This window comes from Hippocampus zosterae, chromosome 16 (assembly GCF_025434085.1).
Source record: "Hippocampus zosterae strain Florida chromosome 16, ASM2543408v3, whole genome shotgun sequence".
Lineage (NCBI taxonomy): Eukaryota > Metazoa > Chordata > Actinopteri > Syngnathiformes > Syngnathidae > Hippocampus > Hippocampus zosterae.
In genome coordinates, this window is record NC_067466.1 from 11,419,054 (window position 1) to 11,445,639 (window position 26,586).

At 42.8% G+C, this 26,586-nt stretch overlaps 2 protein-coding genes across 2 annotated transcripts; one reads left to right on the forward strand and one right to left on the reverse strand.

Annotated features, from left to right (window-relative positions):
• Positions 1–59: 59 nt before the first annotated feature.
• Positions 60–10,737, reverse strand: hsd20b2 (hydroxysteroid (20-beta) dehydrogenase 2). The gene is made up of 11 exons (XM_052047003.1): positions 10,564–10,737; positions 10,262–10,308; positions 10,088–10,163; positions 9,879–9,989; positions 2,010–2,077; positions 1,872–1,916; positions 1,729–1,763; positions 1,569–1,650; positions 1,391–1,456; positions 581–727; positions 60–504 (listed from the first exon to the last, which is right to left on the reverse strand). Exons 1-11 carry the CDS (start codon positions 10,712–10,714, stop codon positions 373–375), a joined length of 960 nt encoding a protein of 319 aa, XP_051902963.1. The 5' UTR covers positions 10,715–10,737; the 3' UTR covers positions 60–372.
• A 2,143-nt stretch (positions 10,738–12,880) lies between these two features.
• gucy2d (guanylate cyclase 2D, retinal) lies at positions 12,881–26,116 on the forward strand. The gene is made up of 19 exons (XM_052046956.1): positions 12,881–13,375; positions 15,182–16,176; positions 16,240–16,541; positions 16,619–16,991; positions 17,065–17,146; positions 17,225–17,330; positions 18,489–18,608; positions 18,702–18,782; positions 18,853–19,029; positions 19,117–19,273; positions 19,372–19,521; positions 19,776–19,924; positions 20,014–20,177; positions 21,737–21,929; positions 21,998–22,172; positions 23,294–23,392; positions 24,650–24,744; positions 24,831–24,913; positions 25,133–26,116. The coding sequence occupies exons 2-19, from the start codon at positions 15,324–15,326 to the stop codon at positions 25,215–25,217; spliced, it is 3,444 nt and encodes a 1,147-aa protein (XP_051902916.1). The 5' UTR covers positions 12,881–13,375; positions 15,182–15,323; the 3' UTR covers positions 25,218–26,116.
• The last annotated feature ends 470 nt before the right edge of the window (positions 26,117–26,586 follow it).

Here is a 26,586-nt window from a genome sequence, read left to right on the forward strand (position 1 = left end):
ATAAGATGGACTTTTTGAGACAGTTCGTAAAGTGGATCTCATGAGTTGATGCTGTGGCCATCGTCTGTGTATCGTAATCTTTGTAACTTCCTGAAAGCTTAAGTGTAATAAAATATCGTCACCGTACAGTATCTGTCGATATCGAGAATAATTGTGACAACTCTTCAAATATCCAAATGTTATAAATATGTTGCCTTCCAAAAAAGAACATGCATCTCCACTTTTATGTGAGATGGAATATCATCTGAAAAAGCTGATTTGAATTTCGAATATATAAAATGTTGATTACACTCGCTTGTCAGTGACCCTACAAAAAACTATTTTAGCGTCCATCCATTGTAAAGTGCAGGCAGGAGTGCATTGTTTGTTCCTTTATGAATCCGTATGAACCCCCTTGCGCAGTCCTTTTTGAATTTTTCTCCGGTGTGCCATGTCATGTAGCTTTGCCACAAGGAACGAGGACATACGCAGACAGTCTGGGATGAGTAAGCCAATAGCAAAGCTCTGAAACGCAAAAAAAAGAATGTTGCTGCAGAGGTCATTGTGTGTTAGTGATGATGATGATGACGGTGATGCTGACCTGCAGCGCGTGCAACAGACAGCCGCTGGTGTAGCTGGTGTAACCCACTGTGTTCAAGGCTTCTCGGGCGAAAGCTGCAGCGCTCTTCACGTGGCCGCCGCTTTTCATTTTGTTCATGTTGGTGGAAACCAGGAAGGGCACAACGCACTGTGGAAATGAGACGAGTTTGCCTTTTGTCGTTTGGTCTTAAAGAAGCTCAAGTGCTCCAATCAGGCGCTAAATATAGTAGTTCTCAAGCACTGCTCTGGCGTTCTTGTGGCATCTCGGTGCCAAAGAACTATGTTGTTGTGAGGCAAGGAGTATTTCTTTTGCCGGCATATTGTTGAAGTGGGCTGAGCATCTTTCAGACCAAAGTAGTGTTTTGCTTTCATTAACTTGGCATCTTAGAACAAAGGAACTTTGTTGAGATCAGTTGAAGAGCTCCTTTGGGACATAAGTAATGCAGTGGCATGCCACTCTCCTGTGACATTGTGATGTCAAGTAAGCAAATATGTTGATGATGAGGAGCTTCCTTTTCACAAAAGTTGTGCTTTGGGATCATCTTGTGGCATCAATTATTATAAACACGCAATCATCAGCCTTGATGGTTCAATGCCATGACAGAACACAATTTTGATGAGTTATGTCTGCATGCTTGTTTTTCTTTCACTACAAACCCATTTCTGAGTGAAATGATCTCATTTTTTTCTCTTATGATGATAAGTTTAGTTTAGTTAAGTTTAGGAAGCCGAGAGAGCGTTGTTATGCAAGTGAATCCCATCTGCAAGATTATGATTATTTTTTTTGAGAACTGAATATCACTGGGCTCACCTGGACTGTAATCCCTTCTGCCTTGTACTCAGCATGCAGACACTGAGAGAAATACATCACAAACGCCTGCCAAAAAAGAAAAAAAAATTGAAGAGAAAATCATAGATGAGTTTGAAAGAGCGAAACAAACACACAAAAGTGAAAGTTGATGCCAGACTAGCCCTACAATGCATCGTACCTTGGTGGCGGAGTAAAGGGCCAGCAGAGGCTGCGGATGGATTCCCACTTGTGAGGAGATATTAATGATCAATCCTGTTTTCCTGCAGCAAGGCAACCATGAAAAGATTAGTAATCCGGCAGGAAATTCTCCTCAATGTGCGACACCATCATAAGTATACCGTTCAAGCATGCCGGGCAAAACTAATCTTGTCGTCTGAGGAGAAGAGATGGGAGGAAAAAAGCAAAACAAAAACAACTGTAAAACCTATTATAAAGTGCAGATAAACCCAACATGGCTTGTTTAATCTTCGCGTGGTCTTACTTGAGCAACAGAGAGGGCATTACAGTCGAGAACCTCCGTGATTTTCTGGAGACAACAAACAGATGGGGGAGAGAAACTGAGTCAACAACTAAGAGATGTATGACCAAATAATTGAAACGCATTAATAAAGATACCTACCTGTTCAGCATCTGCAATTTCGAGGAATGAGGCGAAATCGTCAGAGTAGGACATCGCCACATTGTTCACTGTGGAACAGATATTAACAACAATACTGTATTTAGTAATTATCATTGTCTACTAAAAAACTACCAAGAGTCAAAATTGTGAAGAAAAATTACCATATATAGTAAGGCATTTTTAGCCAAAAAAAAACGATCATGTACAGTAAGGCGATTTTAGCCCCCAAAAAACAACCATGTATTATAAGGCATTTTTAGCCCCAAAAAAACGACCATGTATAGTAAGGTGTTTTTGGCTGAAAAAAACGACCATGTATAATAAGCCGTTTTTGGCTGAAAAAAATGACCATGTATAGCAAGGCGTTTTTAGCCGATAAAAACGACCATGTGTATTAAGGCGTTTTTAATCCCAAATAAATGACCATGTATAGTAAGGCGATTTTAGCACCAAAAAAACGACCATGTATAGTAAGGCGTTTTTACACGAAAAAAATGTTCATGTACAGTAAGGCGATTTTAGCCCAATAAAAAGTCCATGTATAGTAAGGCGTTTTTGGACGAAAAAACCGACCATGTATAGTAAGGCATTTTTGGCTGAAAAAAATGACCATGTATAGTAAGGCGTTTTTAAGCCGAAAAAAACGACCATGTATAGTAAGGCATTTTTAGCCAAAAAAAACAATCATGTACAGTAAGGCGATTTTAGCCCCCAAAAAAACGACCATGTATAGTAAGGCGTTTTTAGGCCGAAAAAAACGACCATGTATAGTAAGGCGTTTTTAGCCGATTAAAACGACTATGTATAGTAAGGCGTTTTTGGCCGGGAAAAAAAGGCGTTTTGAGCTCAATCCATGTCTTGGCCTTCCTCTGCGAAGCTTGCATGGAAAGCTTTTTTGACAGACCAAGTTTTCGAAGACCTTTTTGGTTTGTTACTTATACAAGCTCAGTAAAACAGTGCCAGTGTGGTCGACCAGTTACTGTGTTGGTTTACTAGCGCAGAGATGCAGTGTTCAAATCCAGGTCTCGGCCATCAACTGCGGAGTTTGCTTATCAAGCTTTTTTGGAGTGACCAGGTCCGTAAAAGCCTTTTTGGGTTGATACTGATTAATTTGTTGTAGCTGTGCTGTCGTGGTCCACTGGTTAGGGTGTCAGTTACACAGTGGGAAGACACAGGTTCAAATCCAGGTCTCGGCCGTTGTTTGCATACGAAGCTTTTTTTGAACAACCAGTCATGTAAAAGCTTTGTTGTGTTGTTCCTGATGATCTCAGTGTATCGGTGCCACCGTGGTCCATTGGTTAGGTCATCAATTTAACAGTGGGAAGATACCGGTTCGAGTCCAGGTCTCGGTCAACATCTGCAGTGTTTGCTTCTCAATTTGTTTTTGAGCGACCAGTTACCGAAAGGCCTTTTTGGGCTCTTCCTGATGAACTTGGTATAGCTGCGCTACCGTGGTCCACTGGTTAGGATAACAACTTAACAGTGAGAAGATGCTGGTTCGAATCCACATCTTGGCCATTGTTTGCATATGAAGCTTTTTTTTAAGCGTTTTTAGCCCCCCCGCCAAAAAACAACCATGTGTTGTAAGGCATTTTTAGCCCCAAAAAAACGACCATGTATAATAAGGCGTTTTTGGCTGAAAAAAAATGACCATTTATAGTAAGGCGTTTTTGGCTGAAAAAAACGTATATATATATATATAGTAAGGCGTTTTTAGCCGAAAAAGACCATGTACAGTAAGAAGATTTTAGCCCCAAAAAAACGACCATGTATAGTAAGGCTTTTTTAGCCGAAAAAAACGAGCATGTATATTAAGGCGTTTTTGGACGAAAAAAACGAGCATGTATAGTAAGGCATTTTTGGCTGAAAAAAATGACCATGGATAGTAAGGCGTTTTTGACCGTGAAAAAAAACGACCCTTTATAGTAAGGCGTTTTTGGCTGAAATACAATGACCATGTATAGTAAGGTGTTTTTAGCCGAAAAAAACGACCATGTATATTAAGGCGTATTTAATCCCAAATAAACGACCATGTATTGTAAGGCGTTTTTGGCCGTGAAAAAAACGACCATGTATAGTAAGGCGATTTTAGCCCCAAAAAAACGACCATGTATGATAAGGCTTTTTTAGCTGAAAAAAACGACCATGTATAATAAGGCGTTTTTGGCTGAAAAAAATGACCATGTATAGTAAGGCATTTTTAGCCCAAAAAAACGATCATGTACAGTAAGGCGATTTTAGCCCCAAAAAAACGGACCATGTATAATAAGGCTTTTTTAGCCGAAAAAAACGACCGTGTATAGTAAGGCATTTTTATCCCCCAAAAAAAGACCATGTATAGTAAGGCATTTTTGGCTGAAAAAAATGACCATGGATATTAAGGCGTTTTTGGCCGTGAAAAAATCGACCATGTATAGTAAGGCATTTTTACCCGAAAAAAACGATCATGTACAGTAAGGCAATTTTAGCCCCGAAAAAACGACCATGTATAATAAGGCTTTTTAAGCCGAAAAAAAAACGACTATGTATAGTAAGGCATTTTTAGCCCCCCAAAAAAGACCATGTATAGTAGTGTTTTTAGCCGAAAAAAACGACCATGTATAGTAAGGCGATTTTAGCACCAAAAAAACGACCATGTATAATAATGCTTTTTTAGCCGAAAAAAACGACCATGTATAGTAAGGCATTTTTAGCCCCCCAAAAAAGACCATGTATAGTAAGGCGTTTTTGGCCAAAAAAAAAAAGACCATGTATAGTAAGGCGATTTTAGCCCCCAAAAAACGACCATGTATAGTAAGGCATTTTTAGCCCCCCAAAAAAGACCATCTACAGTAAGGTGTTTTTGGCTGAAAAAAATGACCATGTATAGTAAGGCGTTTTTGGCTGAAAAAAATGACCATGTATAGTAAGGTGTTTTTAGCCGAAAAAAACCGACCATGTATAGTAAGGCATTTTTAGCCAAAAAAAACGATCATGTACAGTAAGGCGATTTTAGCCCCCCAAAAAAAGACCATGTATAGTAAGGCATTTTTAGCCCCCCAAAAAAGACCATGTACAGTAAGGTGTTTTTGGCTGAAAAAAATGACCATGTATAGTAAGGCGTTTTTGGCTGAAAAAAATGACCATGTATAGTACGGTGTTTTTAGCCCAAAAAAACCGACCATGTATAGTAAGGCATTTTTAGCCCCCAAAAAAAGACCATGTATAGTAAGGCGTTTTTGGCCAAAAAAAAAGACCATGTATAGTAAGGCGATTTTAGCCCCCAAAAAACGACCATGTATAGTAAGGCATTTTTAGCCCCCCAAAAAAGACCATGTACAGTAAGGTGTTTTTGGCTGAAAAAAATGACCATGTATAGTAAGGCGTTTTTGGCTGAAAAAAATGACCATGTATAGTGCGGTGTTTTTAGCCGAAAAAAAACGACCATGTATAGTAAGGCGTTTTTGGCTGAAAAAAATGACCATGTATAGTAAGGTGTTTTTGTACGAAAAAAACGACCATGTATCGTAAGTCGTTTTTAAGCCGAAAAAAACGACCATGTAAAGTAAGGCATTTTTACCCAGAAAAAACCAAACATGTACAGTGAGGCGATTTTAGCCCCCCAAAAACGACCATGTATAATAAGGCTTTTTTAGCCGAAAAAAACGACCATGTATAGTAAGGCATTTTTAGCCCACCAAAAAAGACCATGTATAGTAAGGCGTTTTTGGCTGAAAAAAAATGACCATGTATAGTAAGGCGTTTTTGGCTGAAAAAAATGACCATGTATAGTAAGGTGTTTTTAGCCGAAAAAAAACCGACCATGTATAGTAAGGCATTTTTAGCCAAAAAAAACGATCATGTACAGTAAGGCGATTTTAGCCCCCCCAAAAAAGACCATGTATAGTAAGGCGTTATAGGCCGAAAAAAACGACATAGTAAGGCATTTTTAGCCAAGAAAAAAACGACTCGTTTTTACTATATATATTATGTTGTTTTTTTTTCGGCCTAAAAACACGTCTGTCGTTTTTTTCGGCCTAAAAACGCCTTAGTATATACTATGTCATTTTTTTCGGGCTAAAAACGCCTTACTATACTATGTCGTTTTTTTTGGCCTAAAAACACCTTACTATACTATGTCGGGGGGGGGGGGGTTTCGGCTTAAAAAAGCTGTCGTTTTTTCGGCTTAAAAACGCCTTACTATACTATGTCGTTTTTTTGGGCTAAAAACGCCTTACTATACTATGTCGTTTTTTCGGGCTAAAAACGCCTTACTATACTATGTAGTTTTTGGGGGGCTAAAAACACCTTACTATACTATGTCGTTTTTTGGGGGCTAAAATAGCCTTACTATACTATGTCGTTTTTTTCGGGCTAAAAACGCCTTACTATACTTTGTCATTTTTAACGGGCTAAAAACGCCTTACTATATTATGTCGTTTTTTTGGGGCTAAAAACACCTTACTATACCATGTCGTTTTTTTCGGGCTAAAAACGCCTTACTATATTATGTCGTTTTTTGGGGGGCTAAAAACACCTTACTATACCATGTCGTTTTTTTCGGCTTAAAAACGCCTTACTATACTATGTCGTTTTTTGGGGGCTAAAAAAGCCTTACTATGCTATGTCGGGGGGTTTTTCGGCCTAAAAACGCCTTACTACAATGTCGTTTTTTTCAGCCTAAAAACGCCTTACACTATGTCATTTTTTTCGGGCTAAAAACGCCTTACTATACTATGTCGTTTTTTTTGGGCTAAAACGCCTTACTATATATACTATGTCGTTTTTTTTGGGCTAAAAACGCCTTACTATACTATGTCATTTTTTTCGGGCTAAAAACGCCTTACCAAACTATGTCGGGGTTTTTTTCGGCTTAAAAAAGCCTTACTATACTATGTCATTTTTTTCGGCCTAAAAACCCCTTACAATACTATGTCGTTTTTTTCGGCCTAAAAACGCCTTACTATACTATGTGGGGTTTTTTCGGCCTAAAAACGCCTTACTATGTCGTTTTTTCGGGCTAAAAACGCCTTACTATACTATGTCGTTTTTTTTGGGCTAAAAACGCCTTACCATACTATGTGGGTTTTTTTCGGCCTAAAAACGCCTTACTATGTCGTTTTTTTGGGCTAAAAACGCCTTACTATACTATGTCGGTTTTTCGGGCTAAAAACGCCTTACTATGTCGGGGGTTTTTTCGGCCTAAAAACCCTTACAATACTATGTCGTTTTTTTCGGCTTAAAAACGCCTTACTATACTATGTCGCTTTTTTCGGCCTAAAAACGCCTTACTATACTATGTCGGGGGGGTTTTTCGGCTTAAAAAAGCCTTACTATACTATGTGTTTTTTTTGGGGCTAAAAACGCCTTAATATACTGTGTCGTTTTTTTCGGCTTAAAAACGCCTTACTATACTATGTTGTTTTTTTTCGGCCTAAAAACGCCTTACTATACTATGTCGTTTTTTTCGGGCTAAAAATGCCTTACTATACCATGTCGTTTTTTTTCAGCCTAAAAACGCCTTACTATAAATGGTCATTTTTTTCGGGCTAAAAACGCCTTACTATACTATGTCGGGGCGTTTTTCGGCTTAAAAAAGCCTTACTATACTATGTCGTTTTTTTTTCGGCTTAAAAACGCCTTACTGTACTATCTCGTTTTTTGGGCTAAAAACGCCTTAATATACTCTGTCGTTTTTTTCGTCCAAAAACGCCTTCCAATACATGGTTGTTTTTTTCGGCTAAAAACATCTTACTATACATGGTCGTTTTTTTCGTCTAAAAAAGCCTTACTTTAAATGGTCGTTTTTTTCGGCCAAAATCCCCTTGTGATACATGGTAGTTTTTTTTCGGCTAAATACACCTTACTATACATGGTCATTTTTTGGGCTAAAAAAGCCTTGCTATACATTGTAGTATTTTTCACGGCTAAAAATTCCTTACTATATATCGTTTTGTTCGTCTAAAAACGCCTAACTATACCATGGTCGTTTTTTTTCGTCCAAAAACAGCTTACAATACATGGTCGTTTTTTTTAATCTAAAAACGCCTGACTATACATGGTCGTTTTTCTCGGCTAAAAACGCCTTACTATATACATGGTCGTTTTTTCGTCCCAAAACGCCTTACTATACATGGTCGTTTTTTTCGGCCCAAAACGCCTTACTGTACATGATTGTTTTTTTGGGCTAAAAATGCCTTACTATAATACATGGTCGTTTTTTTTCGAGTAAAAATGCCTTACTATACATGGTCGTTTTTTCGGCTAAAAACGCCTTACTATACCGTACATGGTCGAGGTTTTTTTCGGCCAAAAACGCCCTGCTGTACATGATCGTTTTTTTGGGCTAAAAACGCCTTACTATACATGGTCGTTTTTTTCAACTAAAAACGCCATAGTATATATATGGTCGGTTTTTTTCAACTAAAAACGCCATAGTATATATATGGTCGGTTTTTTTCGGTGAAAAACGCCTTACTATACATAGTTGTTTTTTTCGGCTAAAAAAGCCTTACTATATCATGGTCATTTTTTTCGGCCAAAACGCCTTACTATACATGGTCATTTTTTTCAGCTAAAAACGCCTTTCGATACATGGTCATTTTTTTTCGGCTAAAAAAAGCCAGACTATACATGGTCGTTTTTTTCGGCCAAAAACGCCTTGCTATACATGGCCTTTTTTGGGGGGTTAAAACGCCTTACTAAACGTGGTCGTTTTTTTTTGGTGAAAAACGCCTTACTATACATGGTTGTTTTTTTCGGCTAAAAAAGCCTTACTATATCACGGTAATTTTATTCGGCCAAAAACGCCTTGCTATACATGGTCATTTTTTTGGGTTAAAATCGCCTTACTATACATGGTCGTTTTTTTCGGCTAAAAACGCCTGACTATACATGGTCTTTTTTTTCGGCCAAAAACGCCTTGCTATACATGGTCACTTTTTGGGGCTAAAAACGCCTTTCGATACATGGTCATTTTTTTTCCAGTGAAAAACACCTTACTATACATAGTCTTTTTTTTTCGGCTAAAAACACTTTACTATGCATGGTCACTTTTTGGGGCTAAAAACGCCTTTCGATACATGGTCATTTTTTTTCGGAAAAAAACGCCTTGCTGTATATGGTCGTTTTTTTTCGGCCAAAAATGCCTTGCTATACGTGGTCATTTTTTGGGGGGCTAAAAACGCCTTACTATACATGGTCGGGTTTTTTTCGGCCAAAAACGCCTTGCTATACATGGTCGGTTTTTTCGGCTAAAAACGCCTGACTATACATGGTCGTTTTTTGGGGGGGCCAAAAACACCTTACTATACATGGTCGTTTTATTCGGCTATAATACCTAACTATACATTGTCTTTTTTTTTTGGCTAAAAACGTATAAATGGTATTTTCAGGTAAAAACAGCTTAGTATACATGGTCGTTTTTGGGGCTAAAAATTTCGGCTAAAAAACGCCTTACTATACATTGTCGTTTTTTTCTCGGCTAAAAACACCTTATTGTACGTACATGGTCTTTTTTCCCGGCTAAAAATCCCAGACTATACATGGTCGTTTTTGGGGCTAAAATTTTTGGCTAAAAATGCCTTACTATATATGGTTGGGGGCAGGGGGGCAGTTTCGGCTAAAAACGCCTTACTCTATAAATGTTCACTTTTTTGGGCTAAAAACGCCTTACTATAACATGGTCGGGGTTTTTTTGCCGAAAAATGTCTTAGTATACGTGGTCGTTTTTTCCGGTTAATAACCGGTCCATGGTCGTTAAGAACCACTTCTCTCAGGTAATGCTAATGCTCTGCTAACGCTATCTGACTGCAAGACTTTATTTTACCCACTCAAGTTTCATGTGAATCATTGAATTTTTACAGATCATGTCATCCAAATTCCACTCACCCAGAATTCCAATTTCGAGACCTTGGAGACACTTGGCTATTAAAGGGTAGATATTAGGGCCGTGCGTGAAGTCCACTCGTATGGTGTGAGTCTTTCGACCGTACTGACCCTCTGACAGAGACAAAACAATTTGTTGTGAGAATAATAATTAGGATTTGAAGGATGACCTGAATACACAATTCAGTGATGTCGGCTGTTATTTTGCTAACCAATCTCTTTGGCCACCTGTCGAAGCTTCTCATCACATCTGCTGACTAAAACAATATCCAGGCCTCTCTGAGCGAGCTGAAGGCAAAAACAGAAAACATATGCACACACAATTAAATTAAATACAAACCATTTTTTTTCCACCAAGATTTCAGCAGGATATTTCAAAGCCTCACCTCCATGGCGTATGCTTTTCCAATACCAGATGTGGCACCTGTGACAACTGCAGGAGAAATTAAGAGAGATGTTTTAGGATTTCTTTATCGCCGGAAAAACTTTATTGTCCTTTCTGGTGAGGATTTTCATGACAGGAACTACTGCCTTGTCTAATTCTGTATTTCTCTTACCTTACAAGACAAGAAAGACAAATAGTGAGACTACATATCACCCACTATAATGTACAACTTTCGGTGAACTCATCAACCAAAGGTTTCAATCAATTCTATAAACAAAATTGAAATCAAATTTTGAACTTTACCTGCCCATTGCCCATAAGTCCTCAAATCCACTTGCCAAAATTTCGATAAAATAAACTCTCTGAATCCGCAGTAACACTTCCTGGCCGCTTTCATGGAGTAGAAAACTAATGTGAATCCACCAATAATGACCAGGGCATCAGTCAAAGACATTTTTGCAGCGTGACACAAGGTGGTCCAACTATAAGTCTACATAAGAGCAAATCACATGTATTTATGTTACACAATAACCTGTGCTCCTCCCTTGTTGCTCCGCCTCTTATCATGTGTGTCATGTATTTTAACATTCAAGAAAACACATCGGAGGAGAGGGGGGTGCACAAGAAAAATTTTAATGGATGCATAGGTTCATATAATATACTGTATAGGCAAATATGAACATCTTAACTAAATAAGATACAAATAAAACACATTAAATGGGTCTGGCCAATCTACATTGTTGACAAGCTGTCAAGCGGACAATGTTGAGAACAGTCCCTCCTTCCCGCGATGCAATTTGTAATCGCCATGTAGAACATTTGTTGTGAAAAAGTCCATGTATGAGATAACCGGGCCGACATCACAATGACATCATCAAATTGAGCCGATGAGCCCCACGTCCAGTAAAAGGCACGCTGGCAATCTAATCACAGCAGATTGAAGAAGACGTTTCGTTTACCCCATTTACAATACGTACATCCTTCCTTTTTGCATACCGCTTATCAGACAAGCAGACTACACGACACTGGCTGGCAGTTCTGACCAAAATTACGAAGATTATACTGCACTGAGTCAATCTCTATCCTTAAATCCAATACACTGTGTTGTAAAATAGGTTTCCAGGGCAATGTTGTGAATGTGTGTGATAGAAACACAATCTGCAAAAGTTCACATCAGCAGAGACAGTCCTCCCCATTCATAATGAAGCAACATCCGTACATTGATAAGCTAACAATGCTCCTGATTAAATGTGATAGGTGCCCCAAAAAGTTGCGTCTTCCACAAGTTGAGAAAGTCCCTGACTGAGTAAGCTTAGATGTTTAGTCTAGCGTCCAGAAAAGTCGATTTGGGGGGTTTTGGAAAGTTTTTACATTGGCACGTTAACCTTGTTCTGATAATGCTAAAAAAAAAAAGGAATTTACCCTTAGACATGACAAATTTGTCATTTTTGATAGGTGCGGATTTGCTCCACTTTTTTTGGATGTTAAGGTAGAGTGTTTATTTTATTGGCTGGAATGCTGAAAAAAAAACGTTTCCCAGAGAAGGGCTGAACTGGTATCCCGTGAGCCACTAGAGGGAGCCACAGTTACCCCTGCATTTCGACAGGACATTAGATGATGGGGAAGACCCCCTCATGTTCATGACACTTACATGATTAAAAGTTTGTAGTTATGGTTCGTCCCAATTCAAATGACAAACAGAAGCAAGCATGGAAGTTGAAACACATTACAAGAAAACGCACAATTTTACTTTTACTTTCATGTGGTGACAACCTGTGACCTGTGTTCAACAGAAATGCTACACTGATTTCACCGCTCATTTTGTGAGTGTGGGTACAAGTTGAACAGATTATGCCTTTTTGCTTTTATCTTCTGATAAATTCTCAATTTCCCTTGTCTTCAGATGATTCAAGAACACCCACGGGAATTTTATGATGCTGTGATTTCTGGAAAGACATGTGTGGTGCTACCTTCATGGTGCCTGTGTTAATTGACTTGAGCAACTAAGTGAGGTCGATAAGGAGGCAAATGTCTCAGCCACTCGTTGGCTCCTCCTTACAGGGTTTGATTAATTCCGGGTGGCGAGAAGCTTCCTCAGAGAGAATAAAAAAGAATTCCCGGAGGGATGTTCTTATAAAAATTGACAACGTGCAGGAAACGTCCGGGATACGATACGCTGAAGGGCATCCATTTCTGCCAAAGTTAAGAGGTGATGTTAAATTCAGCGGCGCTTGAACGTTGCCATTGCCGCCTCCTCATCTTTGACACAAGCTGCTTCTTTTGTCGAGCGTGGCCGACTTGACTCGGGGAGGCTCGCCATCAGTGCCGTTAGCCATGTCACTAAGAGGCTTGAAGGCGGCAAGATGAGTTTAGCACAGCCTCCGCTCGACTAATCTGATTACTGCAGCGAGGCAGCTATCGGTGTGCGAGTCAGGACAAACACATCATCGCGTGTGCATGGAGGTGAGCCAGAGATGTGAAGGTCCACAATGGAGCCAGGTTAAATGTACTCAAACGCTGATTTAAGGGGGTTGGTTTACACTTAAAAGAACAGAGGGGACCGGAGAGGGGGGGGGGGTCATTTCCAGCTACTGTCACCTGGTGAGAAGCACCACAGCAGAATTAGGAGTAGACATCCCAACTTTCACCTCATCTCCTTGGGCCCTCCCCCACCCTCACTCTCCCCCACACTAGTATGGATTAAAAGCTAAAGGAGGCTGAGAAGTCACAGCTTGAATGTCCTCCCCGGTCCTTTCCATTTTCCTTTACCTGTTACATTGTCCGAGCAGTCTACCCACGCCCCCCCCCTCCTCAATTTTTAAAATACGAATTCATTTTTTTTAACTTGCTCTTGTTCTCATGCATCACCTGAGGTTTGGGGAGTCGTCCCCGGTCCCCGGCAGGGAAGCAACAAGGGACGGCAGATTCGTTAAACTTCGATATGGAATTGTGACCGCATTTTAAAATAGGAACTTAAATCTGAAGGAAGGTTGAGTATCTTTTTTTTTTTTCCTCTTGGATGACTGATGACATTTTTCGCGACACTTGGAACCACTCTGGAATTTGGATGGCATGCGACATTGACATGGATCCTCTACATAGCGAACCAATCCAGGTAAGACGTTTTCAATTCGATTGAACTATCCAGTTTAACAATGTCATTATCACTATGACTGGAAAGACCAAATCCTCTTAAGAACAAGGTCAATTTTTTTTTTACTATTGCTTCTATGAACCTATTAGCCCTGTACATCATCCCCATTCGTTTTTTGTCTTTTATTGATTGACTGATTCTTTGGATGGGAAAGGTGATGCGATCCCAAATGGACGTTAAGGCCAGATTTACCCGCATAGCCGCAGCAGCGCTAATAGGCTTGCTAAGCACATACAGTGCAAGTAATTCGGAATCAGGAACATCACTTCAGGGACAGTACGCCCTTGCGCAGGGAGGTGGATGTTAGTTTGAAATCGTTTTCCGTTCGGGGCAAAGTTCAGCCAATGTAGCCAAAACCTTCAACAACTGCCCACAACTCTCTGCCTCAATCTGAATGAATAAATCGATCACAAACTCGGCGGCGACTCCACATTTGGGATAGATAGTATCCAAGTAAAAGCATTACGGTGTATATTTAATACAGAGTAGGGATGAGTAATTGCTCACTTAAAATGATGTCATCAGTAGCTATTTCTGGAACGCGCATAACGTGCAGCCTCACCGAAAAATGCTAGATGAAATAGTTTTGTAATGTGTGAAGGCATGACCTGTCAGTCAAAGATGTTTATATGGGGAGTTGGCACCCCCTTGTGGAATTGCTCTCTGTAGGAGGTCATTTCCACCTCAGGGCTGAATCGCAAACACATCCATCCATCCATCCATTTTCCGAACCGCTTTATCCTCACTAGGGTCGCGGGGGTGCTGGAGCCTATCCCAGCTGTCTTCGGGCAGTAGGCGGGGGACACCCTGAATCGGTTGCCAGCCAATCGCAGGGCACACAGAGACGAACAACCTTCCACGCCCCCACTCACACCTAGGGACAATTTAGAGTAAATAATCAGCCTGCAATGCATGTTTTTGGAATGTGGGAGGAAACCAGAGTACCCAGAGAAAACCCACGCAGGCCCGGGGAGAACATGCAAACTCCACACAGGGAGGCCGGAGCTGGAATTGAACCAGGTGCCTCTGCACTGTGAAGTCGACGTGCTAACCACTGGACTACCGGGCCGCTCGCAAACACATCTTTGATCAAATCTTGAACTGATTTTCTCTTGCTTCACTACAGTCCCCACACATGTCGTCCTCGTCGCTGATGTGTCTGTCGGACTTCTCGACTGTTCCCGTCAAGCCCGTCAGCCCATTTGCCAATCAAACAACCTCGTGCAAGGGCGGGCAATTAATTTTGCCAAATCTTCTTAACTCTCTTCCTACCATCGTGCAGGAAATCAGAATATTGTGACCACTAACAATTGTTGTCATTATTGCTCGTCTCTTGGGGGGGGGGGGGGGGGGGGGGGGGGTTGGAAAAGTCTAAGACTATGCTGGCAACACTGAACACAAGTCGCACATCTTGCTTGCGATCTCGCTTGTTCCTAGCGTCTAAATTTGTGCGCATAAAATAGAAGCAAAACTCTCAAAAGAAAACCACCACATATTTGCTGCCGTACTTTGCCCACAGCTGGCCTAGTGGGCGGGGCTGGAAAATGCCAATTTTCACAGGTTCAAGGGGCAGTTCGTATGAGGCACGTGAACAACAAATGGCTAAATGTAAAGTACCCAAGAAAAAAATGGAGATGCCAATTTTCCCTGATTGAATTGGCTGGTCGTGCGAACTGTGGTAACGCAGAGTTGAATTTCTTCATCTTTGTAATAACACATGTCCATGTTTAACTCTCTCCGCATCTTGTTCCCGTTGCCCGGAGGCAGTGATGGCTCGGAGTTTTGTCGACATCTGTCCATCTTAGGACTCAAAGGCTGCCGAGTGCCGGCCTCCCACCGCCCGCTGTCGCACACCGTTAGCCACGCTCGCCATCTCTCCGGGAGGACGCCGTAAAAGCCGCGCGAAGGAATGGCAAGTCGCAGAGACCCTCGCTTCCTGCACAACCTCTCCTACCACCCTCGATGGCAGCACGACTCATTCAACCCGAGAAGGAAAAGACACATGTGGACAAACAGCGATGTAGCTCATAGTCTCTCTCTTTCCTCGTTCGCATCATCATCATCGCCGTCGTTAAAACCACAGTTGCCATGTTTCCCAGTGCGGCGTTTGAAGAGCCGTTGGGCAAGATGGCTCCTAATGCCCTTCCTCCTCATGTCAAGCCTACCTTGCCAAGCCTGGGCAACAACATTCAAGGTAGCCCTGGTAGGACCCTGGACTTGTGACCCCTTTTACTCCAAATCCCTGCCGGACACGGCGGCCCGCCTGGCCACCGCACGCATCAACAAGGACCCCCACCTTAACAAAGGCTATTGGTACGACTATACGCTGATCAACGAGGACTGCAAGTCATCCCGTGCCATAGCTCGCTTCGCCGAGCTCGAAGGATACGGCGCGGCGTTCCTGGGACCGGCCAACCCGGCGTACTGCTCTTCCGCCGCTCTGTACGCCAAGGACTGGGATGTCGGAATACTCTCCTGGAGTTGCCTGAAGCCAAACATGGACGAAGGAGGGATGTATCCCACTTTCCTGCGCCCACAGCCGTTGTCTTCGCGCGTCCTTTTCGCGGTGCTGCGCTACTTCCGCTGGGCCCATGTGGCCATCATCTCGGAGGAGAGTGACATCTGGGAGGCCACCGGATATGAGCTGGCTTCATCTCTGAGGGCTTTGGGCCTGCCTGTCAAGCCCGTGGTGACCATGGAGGAGGGCAAGGACGGGCCGAGGAAGGCTTTGACAAAAATCCGGGAAACGGATCGGGTTCGAGGTGAGCCGCGTTGCTTTGCAAAACAACTTATAAGTTGCTAATGAATCCCTTTCCTCTTCACAGTGATCATTATGTGCATGCCTTCTGTCCTGATCGGCGGACGATCCCAGTACGACCTTTTGCTAGCCGCTCTGGCGATGCGAATGATCGACCGCGGCTACGTTTTCATCCCCTACGACACGCTGCTCTACTCACTTCCGTACAAAGACGCTTTCTACTACGCCCTCGGCAACGACACCAAGCTGAGGAAAGCCTACGACGGAGTTCTCACCATCACCATGGACTCGGGAGAACGCAATTTTTATCAGGCCTTCAAAGACGCTCAGGACAGATACGAAATCCGCACCGGCGCCGCGGCGGAGCACGTGAGAACATCTGCTCGGATCGTGCGCGACTTTCAAGGGAAGTGACCACATGATCGCCATCCGTCTTCCCTTTCTAGGTTTCTCCGTTCTTCGGCTCCATCTACAACATGATGTACTACATTGCGATGGCGACGGAGCAGGCTCGCGCCCATAGCGGCAGATGGGTGACCGGCGAGGTCCTCGGTGGCAGTCAGGGCGGCTTTGAATTCGAGGGCTTCAATCAGCGCTTGAGGGCCGGTCGGGACGGCGAAGGCATGCAGGCTCGCTATGTGGTGCTGGACTACAGCGGGATGGGAAACTCTCTGTACTCCACTCACGCGCTGGAGGCCGCGCACACGGACGGCAGGATCGGAGGGTTGAAATATCTGGGGAGATCAATCCATTTTGCTGGCAGCACCCCGTACACGGACTCCAGTTGTTGGTTTAGCCCTTACTTTGCCTGCAGCGGAGGTGAGTGATGCCGCGGGGCCGGCGGAAGAAACTCGCATTCCAGCATCGTCAACCCCCTTTGTCCTTCCAACAGGAATGGATTCTATCACCGTCTTCCTTTTCCTTCTCCTCGCTATGGTGGTTGCCGGTGCTGTAAACGTCTTTGTTCATTTCAAGTAGGTACAGTGGGAAATTCTCACCAATCTAATGATTGTGCGGCGGTAAAATTTCATTCGTAGTTCTTTTCGTTCCAGGAGGAGCGGCAGAGTGGGCTTCACCTTTGGAGACGGGGGTGGATCCGCCAAAGTGGTCCTGACTCTGGATGACCTGGTCTTCATTAATACGCAAATCAGCAAAAGGGTCAGTGCTCACAGTGTTGTCTCGATTCTTTTGTCAGTCCTAATTGGGCTGGGTTTTTATTTTATTTTTTTCAATTTAAATCGGTTCAGTTTTGAAGTGGAAAGCCGACTGCCCCAAACTGTGCCGTGACAAGGGGCTTTTTGTGTCGTTTTCTTTGGAGGGACGGTGGCCGATTCTAAATTTAAAATGATTTTAGTAAGTCACAATACATCTTTTTTTTAATACATTGTTTCAGATCTTGTTAAAAAAACCTTTAATGCCTAACCCGTCAAGGAATAGCCAGAAAAATCTGATTTTTGGGAACCGAGATGTTCATTAAACCTTATATCAAAATCCACAAAAATATTTTTGCCATATCATGCTGTTTTAGCTATTTTTCATTCATTCATTCATCTTCCGTACCGCTTGATCCTCACTAGGGTCGCGGGGGGTGCTGGAGCCCATCCCAGCCGTCTCCGGGCAGTAGGCGGGGGACACCCTGAATCGGTTGCCAGCCAATCGCAGGGCACACATAGACGAACAACCATCCACGCTCACACTCACACTTAGGGACAATTTAGAGTGTTCAATCAGCCTGCCATGCATATTTTTGGAATGTGGGAGGAAACCGGAGCACCCGGAGAAAACCCACGTAGGCCCGGGGAGAACATGCAAACTCCACACAGGGAGGCCGGAGCTGGAATCGAACCCGGTACCTCTGCACTGTGAAGCCGACGTGCTAACCACTGGACTACCGGGCCGCCCGCTATTGTTCACATTCCATTTATAAACATTATGTAAATGAAAATTTGGAGAGAAAAAAAATCACATTTTAAACCTGCAGTATCAAATTTGATACAGATGATTTCATGTAATATAAAGAATGAGTTACATAATGAAAATGCATGTATCAAATATGATACAAATGGCATTGTAGGGTTAAGACAGACGTGAGGCCATCGACATTGGACCATTTGGGCATGAAGAGAAAAACTGCAAAGCCTAAGCCGTTCAATTCTAAAAGAGCATACGTAGCGACTTTTGAGACTCGTGCTATACTTTTCTTTTCTTCCAAAATCTTCTCAGGCATTTTCTCCTCGGTGTACGGTTTTAGATGCACCGCTACTTTTGTTGATGTAATAAACACAATTTGCTCTTTTGCTATGATGCTGAAAGCAGAAGCTGACCGATGAAAGCATCATGAAAAGTGCGCTGGACATGAAGACGCCTCACCACTCGGTGTCCGGTCGCAGTTATTTGGCTTCCACACCGGACAGCTCCAACGTTGCTGTTTTTGAGGTGAGTTGGGCACATGAGTTCTTTTCGGAACTGCGATTTTGTCCACGATTATTTTTATTTTCAGTCTGTGTTGTTCCTTGTTAATCTCATCAGGGCGATTGGGTTTGGTTGAAGAAAGGCCCACCCGGAGCTGTATCTGGGATCAATAGCAGCACCGAGTCAGTCTTCATCAAGGTCAGTGTTTTAAGGAAGAAAGTTGTGCCACGCTTTGCATTACGTCACCGATTTATTATTTTTTTTGCAGCTCAGAGACATGAGGCACGAGAATCTCAATCTGTTCCTGGGACTCTTCTACGACTCTGGCATTTTTGGAGTGGTGACGGAGCACTGCTCCAGGGGCAGTTTGGAGGACCTGCTTAGCAACGAGGACGTACGTCTGGACTGGATGTTCAAGTCGTCCCTGCTGATGGATCTTATCAGGGTACGGGAGAAACAAAAAGACACACTCGTGCTTTTGTAGTGCTCTTTGCCAAGGGTGTTGTACGATTCGCTCGACATGTCTCAACAGGGAATGAAGTACCTGCACAATCGAGGAATCATACATGGACGCCTTAAATCGCGAAATTGTGTGGTGGACGGGCGCTTTGTATTGAAAGTGACCGATTACGGCTTCAATGAGCTTCTCAGTGCCCAAAGTATCAACATGGAGGAAGAAAAGCCAGATGGTGAGTTTATATCAGGTCCTCGATTTCCTTTTTCTCGATTCAATACATCACTTTTGTCCACTTTGCTTCATCTTCATGGCTTTGACTTCAACCAAAAGATCTGTTCTGGACCGCCCCCGAGTTGCTCCGCAATCTTTCTCTGAGGAAAAGGGGGACGTTTCTGGCGGACGTCTACAGTTTTTCCATCGTTGCGCAGGAAGTGATTTCCCGCTCCGCCCCTTTTTGTATGCTGGACATGCCAGCCAAGGGTGAGTGACACGGCACTCAAGATCCGCAGACCACAATGTTTGTCTTTTTAATTTTTTTAATCTTGTCGTCATTATCTCGCATCAATTAGGGGAGGGAAATAAGCATAACAACCGTGGCCGAAAACCCCAAACAATACCTTGTTTGCAGCGCTATAACAATAATAGTCAGCGCACACGATAAAAGCAAGACATTCAATCTGCGTGTGCGTCTCGATGTTATTGTTTAAGGCATCGTTGTCTGTGTGTTTTGGCAGAGATTATCAGTCAGGTCAAGGAACCCCCTCCTTTGTGTCGGCCCACCCTGTCGGTGGACGAGGCCCCCCTGGACGTCATCCAGATCATCAAGCAGGCCTGGAGCGAAGAACCTGACAGGAGGCCCACATTTCACGATATTTTTAAACAGGTGAAAAGACACAAAATGCACATCGGGTGGAGAGGGTGGTCACCATAGCCGGCCGTGATGTCACTCCTGTCTCCGTTTTGCGTGAACAGTTTAAAAGCGTCACCAAAGGCAAGAAGACCAATATCATCGATTCAATGTTACGCATGTTGGAGCAGTACTCCTCTAACTTGGAGGATCTGATCCGCGAGAGGACGGAAGAGTTGGAGGTGGAGAGACAAAAGACAGACCAACTGGTGGCTCAGATGTTGCCCAAGTGAGTTCCGCCAACGTGTGGGAGAAGCCCTTTTCAATCATCTTTTTTTAGAGAGACATTTAAGCACTTGGAGTCAGACTTTAGGGAAACTCGGCCCAATCAGTTCGGCTTAGAAATGAATCGTGAGTGAGAAGTTGTGATAACGAGTGAATGTTCAATAATAACACCGGTCAACAATAAATGTGTGTCCTTAAACGTATTATCGACATCATAACTCATTTTTCTAGCATATCAAGTTTTGAAGATATTTTCTTTTTTGTTGTTTTTAATTCTATTCTACAGTACAAATGCGTGCGCAAAACGGATTTTACATGACATGATTTTACATGAGGTTTCAGCCACCGGTTGAGACGGATCCACAGTTTGTTCTGCTCTAAGACAAACGTCTCTAAGTATTCATTCATTCATCTTCCTAACCGCTTGATCCTCACTCGGGTCGCGGGGGTTGCTGGAGCCTATCCCAGCTGTCTCCGGGCAGTAGGCGGGGTACACCCTGAATCGGTTGCCAGCCAATCGCAGGGCACACAGAGACGAACAACCATTCGCACTCACACTCACACCTAGGGACAATTTAGAGTGTTCAATCAGCCTGCCACGCATGTTTTTGGAATGTGGGCGGAAACCGGAGCACCCGGAGAAAACCCACGCAGGCCCGGGGAGAACATGAAACTCCACACAGGGAGGCCGGAGCTGGAATCGAACCCGGTACCTCTGCACTGTGAAGCCGACGTGCTAACCACTGGACTACCGGGCCGCCCCGTCTCTAAGTAAAATGTCCAAATTTTGACTGGTGCCCTTATTACACGTGTAATTAATCTGTAAAGCGGGGGGGTGTTTGCGGTGCCAGCCCCAATCCTTCGTGCGTTTTAGGTGCCACTGCCTCTCAATTAGTGCTGCCACATTAATTGCTTGCCATCATCTGTCCAGTTCATTCGTGTCCACTAATCATTCAGTTTTGCTTCATTCATTTCCGGTATTTATTCGAGTTGCGCTAAGGCAGTGGGAATTCGGGAGTGTTTACTCCAACCTTATCCTGTTGTGTCGTGTGTATCCCATGTGATAGTACTCGCCTGGCCCTCCCCCCTGTGATAGTACTCGCTAGGTAGTCCAAACCATGACAGCGCACCTCCCCAAGTCCCACATTTCCCCAGTTGCCATCACGTATCGTGGTCGTAACAGTTAACGATTCTCAAACGTGGTCCTTAATAACGGCGTGCGTTTATGAAAGTCCATACTCATGATAAATGGGCACAGGGAGTGCATGATTTGATGGCACAAAATAGCAGCGCTAGCTGTGCTAAGCTAGTATTCGTCCTGTAAACAAGCCGATATTGGCCACAGCTGCGATGTCGGGAACGTGACTCAATGGTAATGGAGTGTGTCTCATGATAACGTTTCATATTTTGGAATGTACAATCAATTCAAAATGATAGAGTTGATAAACATGCCCGCCGAGCATAAATATTGATAATCCATCGCCGCGTCTAAATACTCAGCTGCCCGAGTTCCCCATGCTCTGTTTGGTAGTCATAGGAATTTGTTTTGTCCCCCCTCCGCAGGTCTGTGGCCCAGGCGCTGAAGACAGGCAAGCCAGTCAAACCTGAGCACTTCAGCGAGGTCACGCTCTACTTCAGCGACATCGTGGGCTTTACCACCATCTCGGCTCTCAGCGAACCCATCGAGGTGGTCGACCTGCTGAACGACCTCTACACGCTATTCGACGCCATCATCGGGCTGCATGACGTGTACAAGGTGAGTGCCGCGGGCGGTAGGTATCACATGAAAAGCTGTTTATTGGCTTTCAACTTGCCGATCTTTAGGTGGAAACGATTGGAGATGCTTACATGGTGGCCTCGGGAGTCCCCAATAGGAATGGCAACCGTCATGCCGCTGAGATGGCCAACATGTCGCTTGACATCCTCCACTGCATCGGCACCTTCAAGATGAGACACATGCCTGAGTTAAAAGTTAGAATCCGGATCGGCTTGCACTCCGGTAAGCCGTGGCATGAAAAGTGACGGGAATAAATATGTAACCTAGCAATCGTGGCGAGAACTTAGAGAAAATGTTCACAAATAAGTGATGGTCTTAAAACAGGCCATGACAAGTGCTTATTTATTCCTCTTGTGTCCAACCGCGTTAAATCTTTCAGAAAGAAGTCACTCTAAATCCTTCCCACATCCAGTAACACTTCAAAACTTAATCACGCACGTACATATGCCACTAAACTATTGCCTGTAGTGTGGCACAAGCATGGCGAAATAAAATGCAATCAATGAAAGGTTCATTTGTTGCAGATCGGTACGCATGCGGTAACACAAGCTGCTAAGGAAAGGAGGTTTTTTTACCTCCTTGATCCCCGTCTGGAACTTATTCCTGGACTAGTGAGGCACGATCCACTTAGACTGCTGTCATCCAATTAACACAAAGCATCCACCACAAGTCACCGCAACTCGTCCAGTCATAAGAGTCAAGCTTTCATTTTTCAAGAAGCATATATTGATCGGAAATGAATTGGAAAGTGGAACTGGTATTGAACGAACACTGTAAACTCTCACACACACACACAACACACACACAGGAACCCACCTTTTTGCCATTATTGCGTGTGTGTATGTCCCAGGGTTGTGCTGGTTTTCAAATCAGTTTTAATTTCTTTTCAGCGCAGCCGATTTATTCATTTAGGTGTCTTGAAAGGCGCTTATAAATAAAATGTATTATTATTATTATTATTATTATTGTACTTTTGCTAAAATGGCTCATTTTAGTGTCGTTTTTATTCCTTTTAGTATTTTTTTAAATTATTCTTATTTTATATAAGAAGAATGATTTGAGTGCAATATTAATAAAATAAATAAAAATGACAAAAAAACACCAAATAGTGTGTAATAAAAGCAACCAAACTACAATTCTCAAACGACTGCTTGACCTTTCTTCTGTACGGACAAAGAGCAATACCGAAATTAATCCATTTAAAATGAAACCCGAAAGCTCATGTATGCTATTTATTGACGAAGATGAAAACAAAGGACATTTCAAGTCTGAGAAACGGAACATGCAGCTTCATTTCAAGTTTTTTTTTTTTAATCTAACAAGCTTGGTGCCTGCCCTTTCAGGCCCAGTCGTAGCAGGAGTCGTGGGCCTCACGATGCCTCGCTACTGCCTCTTTGGAGACACAGTCAACACAGCATCTCGAATGGAGTCCACCGGTTTGCGTGAGTATGAATTCACATACTTTCTAGAAGGACGGGAAGTTTTTGTGTGCGGGAGGCGTTTTTTTTTCTTCCCGCTAAGACTAACGTGGCCGAGGACAGGTGTGTGCATGCTGCTTGAGGCTAAACGGGGCTTTAAGTGACGAGTCCTTTCTAATCTCTTAAGACTATAAACAGAATTAGAGGTCAATTCAAAGTTTTCCTGTAAATAAGATGCTATGCCCTGATGGCCTGGTGCATGTTCCAAAAATAAGGACAAAAGGCATTTCCAAGGAGACGAACCTGAAATGCCCCATGCACAGATCATCCCGTGACATTTAACATCATGCTGGGTGCAGAACCGGCTTATGGGCGGAACGTTTCAGGTGGAGCGCGATCCGTCCCAAGATGGAGATCGACCTCCGATCTGTACTGAGTTAAAGAAAAATGTTTTCCTGTAGAATTTGACTGAATCTGTCTCAATGACTCCATCATAAAGTCCTTAAACTATAAAGGGACAGTAAAGTCCTATTTACAATTTTTTTACAAACTTTCTGTAATGCTCTAAAGGGTCACAAGATGGGGCCAAAGCCCTGAAATGATAAACCGCTGTCAAGAAATTACGTTGAAGTGATACACCTGCAATTTCACATTACGTCGGGGAGGAGCCCAGTTTAGCCTGGGTAGTGAGTGGAGATTACGGAGAGTCATCGCTGCATTTGCGAATGTGCAATTCCTGTCTATTTTTTTTTCTAATTCTAAATATTAAAAAGCCATTTATTCTCAATGGTAATATTTTAAGATGAATCTGAAAGGTTTTGGTATCATTTGAGTGGCGGGGGGTTGACTGTACCTTTCACAAGAAAGATGTTCTACCTGAATTTGTCTTAAAAAATTTGCATTTTAGTTTTGATCCTAAAAGGTCCATTCAAAAATGAATTTTCTAACCGTTTTCTACAGCACTTAGCTGTCGCAGGTAAGCTACCTTTGATTGAGAGGCCCGCAAACAGCGACAAACCTTTCACACATATGGAAGTCTTTCATTTTTATAGCGCCAATTCACACCAGACATTAACTCAAGGCACTATTGTGCAAGTCTAGAATGAAAAACCCTCTCAAAAGTAAGAAACGTCAAGAAACTCAGCCAAGCGATACATCTGCAGTCTAGTGCCTCCAAGTGGTTGAATCTCAGCTATCAAGCGGAATCGTTGTTTTTACCAAATGGATTTCAAGTTTTGTGCCGACGCGAATGTTAACCGTGGGTTTGTGTGCATCGTGCAGCTTACAGAATACATGTCAACCAGACCACAGTAGACATCCTGAACAGCTTGAAGCTTGGATACAAAATTCAAGTTAGAGGAATGACGGAATTGAAGGTAAACTGGGGTGGAAACGAACCGAACGCTTCCAAAAACGACAAACGCACGCACCTCGTTGAACTCGGTGATCTTTTGTTCAATAGGGAAAAGGTGTTGAGAACACGTACTGGTTAGTGGGAAAGGAAGACTTCAAGAAACCCCTGCCTATTCCACCAGACCTCCAAGGGTAAGTACGTCGCCGTCATTTTGGATGTGAAGACCTTCAAAGACATTTATTCTATCCCTGGTTCCTATTTGCCTCAGTTTCTGTTACCATAATATCCTTTCAAGCTTAAAATAGATGAACAAAAATATTCTGATGCCGACTTACAAAATACACATTAGTTGGTTGTCCGATACATTTTTGCAATCTTGATCTTGTGTCCGTCTGCGTTTCCTCTCCCAGGGGAAGAAATCACGGCATCGGGTTGGATGAGATTCCTCCTGACAGAAGACAAAAGTTTCTGGATCGACAGAAGAAGATGGGCTAGATTGGTGCTGGAACGCTTTGTTTGGTTTTCAACAATGCACACCCGTTGAGATTGTGAAAAGAGGTGCGCACCATTTTTAAATAGACTTGGCATAATCATTCAAAGATGTCCTGTTTGAGGTCTAAAACGCGTGGCTGCTTGAGGGAGGGAGTGATGTCATAAAACAGCTTTACCGGTGTGTAACCTCCATTTAGAGTAACGCTGCACAAACTCATTACATGTCTGGTCTCGGGTATAGAGGGTGTTTTTTGCACTAGATGCTAAAAGTTTAGAGACTATTCAGCCATCAATATGTTGCATCATTTCCATCGGGGCTTTCCGTACAAAAGGACAGAATAACATTTGACATTAAATTCACCAAACATGATGATATAATGTTCAGCTCTGCTCAGTGCATCATTTTTTTTTAAGTTAGGTCACAGCACATTCCAGAAAAAAAGGTAACTTGTACCAAGGGGCCAAAACACCAGCCGGAAAACAAGAATCACATTGTATGTTATACTGCAATCGGAATATTTATTTTGATGTGTGTATTGATTTTTAACATATAATCTTCGACTCTTACAGAAGACAAACTCATAAAAGAAACTTCAGATAGCAGCTTGAATTTCAGATCGTGGTTATTTGTCATTGTTGGCTCTTATGAACTGTTAATGTGCACACATGGGTGCATATTGCTTGGTTCACAAAACAAAAAGGAGGAAAAGCAGCATTCCAGACGCGGATGGAATAAAGGATGAAGTATGTAGAGAATAGGACCTTCTTTTGATAGACTTTGAATCCTCTCTGCCAAATACAATAGATGCACCTGTCACAACCCAAATGAGGTGGATTATGCCGATCATTTTGAAGAGGGACTTCTTTATGTTTATGGAAATAAATAATTGCTTCAGTGAAAATGGTTGTTGACTTTGCTGGCTGAAAAATTATGGGATAAACACACACACTGAAACGGGGACCAGTGTACAAATAACATTCTTCTGAAGTAAATTTGGCCAAAATGCAAAATTCAGTTGTGTTTAGGCATCTAATAATTCCATATATGTTCTTCTGTTATAGGGTACACCGTATAACATCGATTGCATTTGTGCAATTTATACCGAGGCACAAATGCAAACTATTAAAAACCTCGATCCCAAAAAAGTACATTGCGATTATTATACATTATAGCACCATCAGGATCGTGTCTGTCATATTTAGGTGACATCTTTCTCAGAAACGTCGAGTGCCAAAGAAAAAAAATATGTGCTCATTTCGCCACCGTGTCAGATGTACATCGTGTTCCAAGCGCACCCCCGGTGTCCTGAAGCAGCCCCAAATTTTGACTGGCACCGGCTTAAATGTGCCAGTCTGACAGAGATTTGTCAAG

Coding starts and splice junctions, on each gene's coding strand:
- hsd20b2 (XM_052047003.1), bottom strand. CDS start 10,714: ATGTCTTTGACTGATGCCCTGGTCATTATTGGTGGATTCACATTAGTT. Junction 10,309..10,563: donor GACTTATGGGCAATGGGCAG/GTAAAGTTCAAA, acceptor TTTCTCCTGCAG/TTGTCACAGGTGCCACATCT. Junction 1,457..1,568: donor CCCTTTACTCCGCCACCAAG/GTACGATGCATT, acceptor CTTTTTTGGCAG/GCGTTTGTGATGTATTTCTC.
- gucy2d (XM_052046956.1), top strand. CDS start 15,324: ATGGCAAGTCGCAGAGACCCTCGCTTCCTGCACAACCTCTCCTACCAC. Junction 16,992..17,064: donor TTACTTTGCCTGCAGCGGAG/GTGAGTGATGCC, acceptor TCCTTCCAACAG/GAATGGATTCTATCACCGTC. Junction 19,925..20,013: donor TTCACGATATTTTTAAACAG/GTGAAAAGACAC, acceptor TTGCGTGAACAG/TTTAAAAGCGTCACCAAAGG.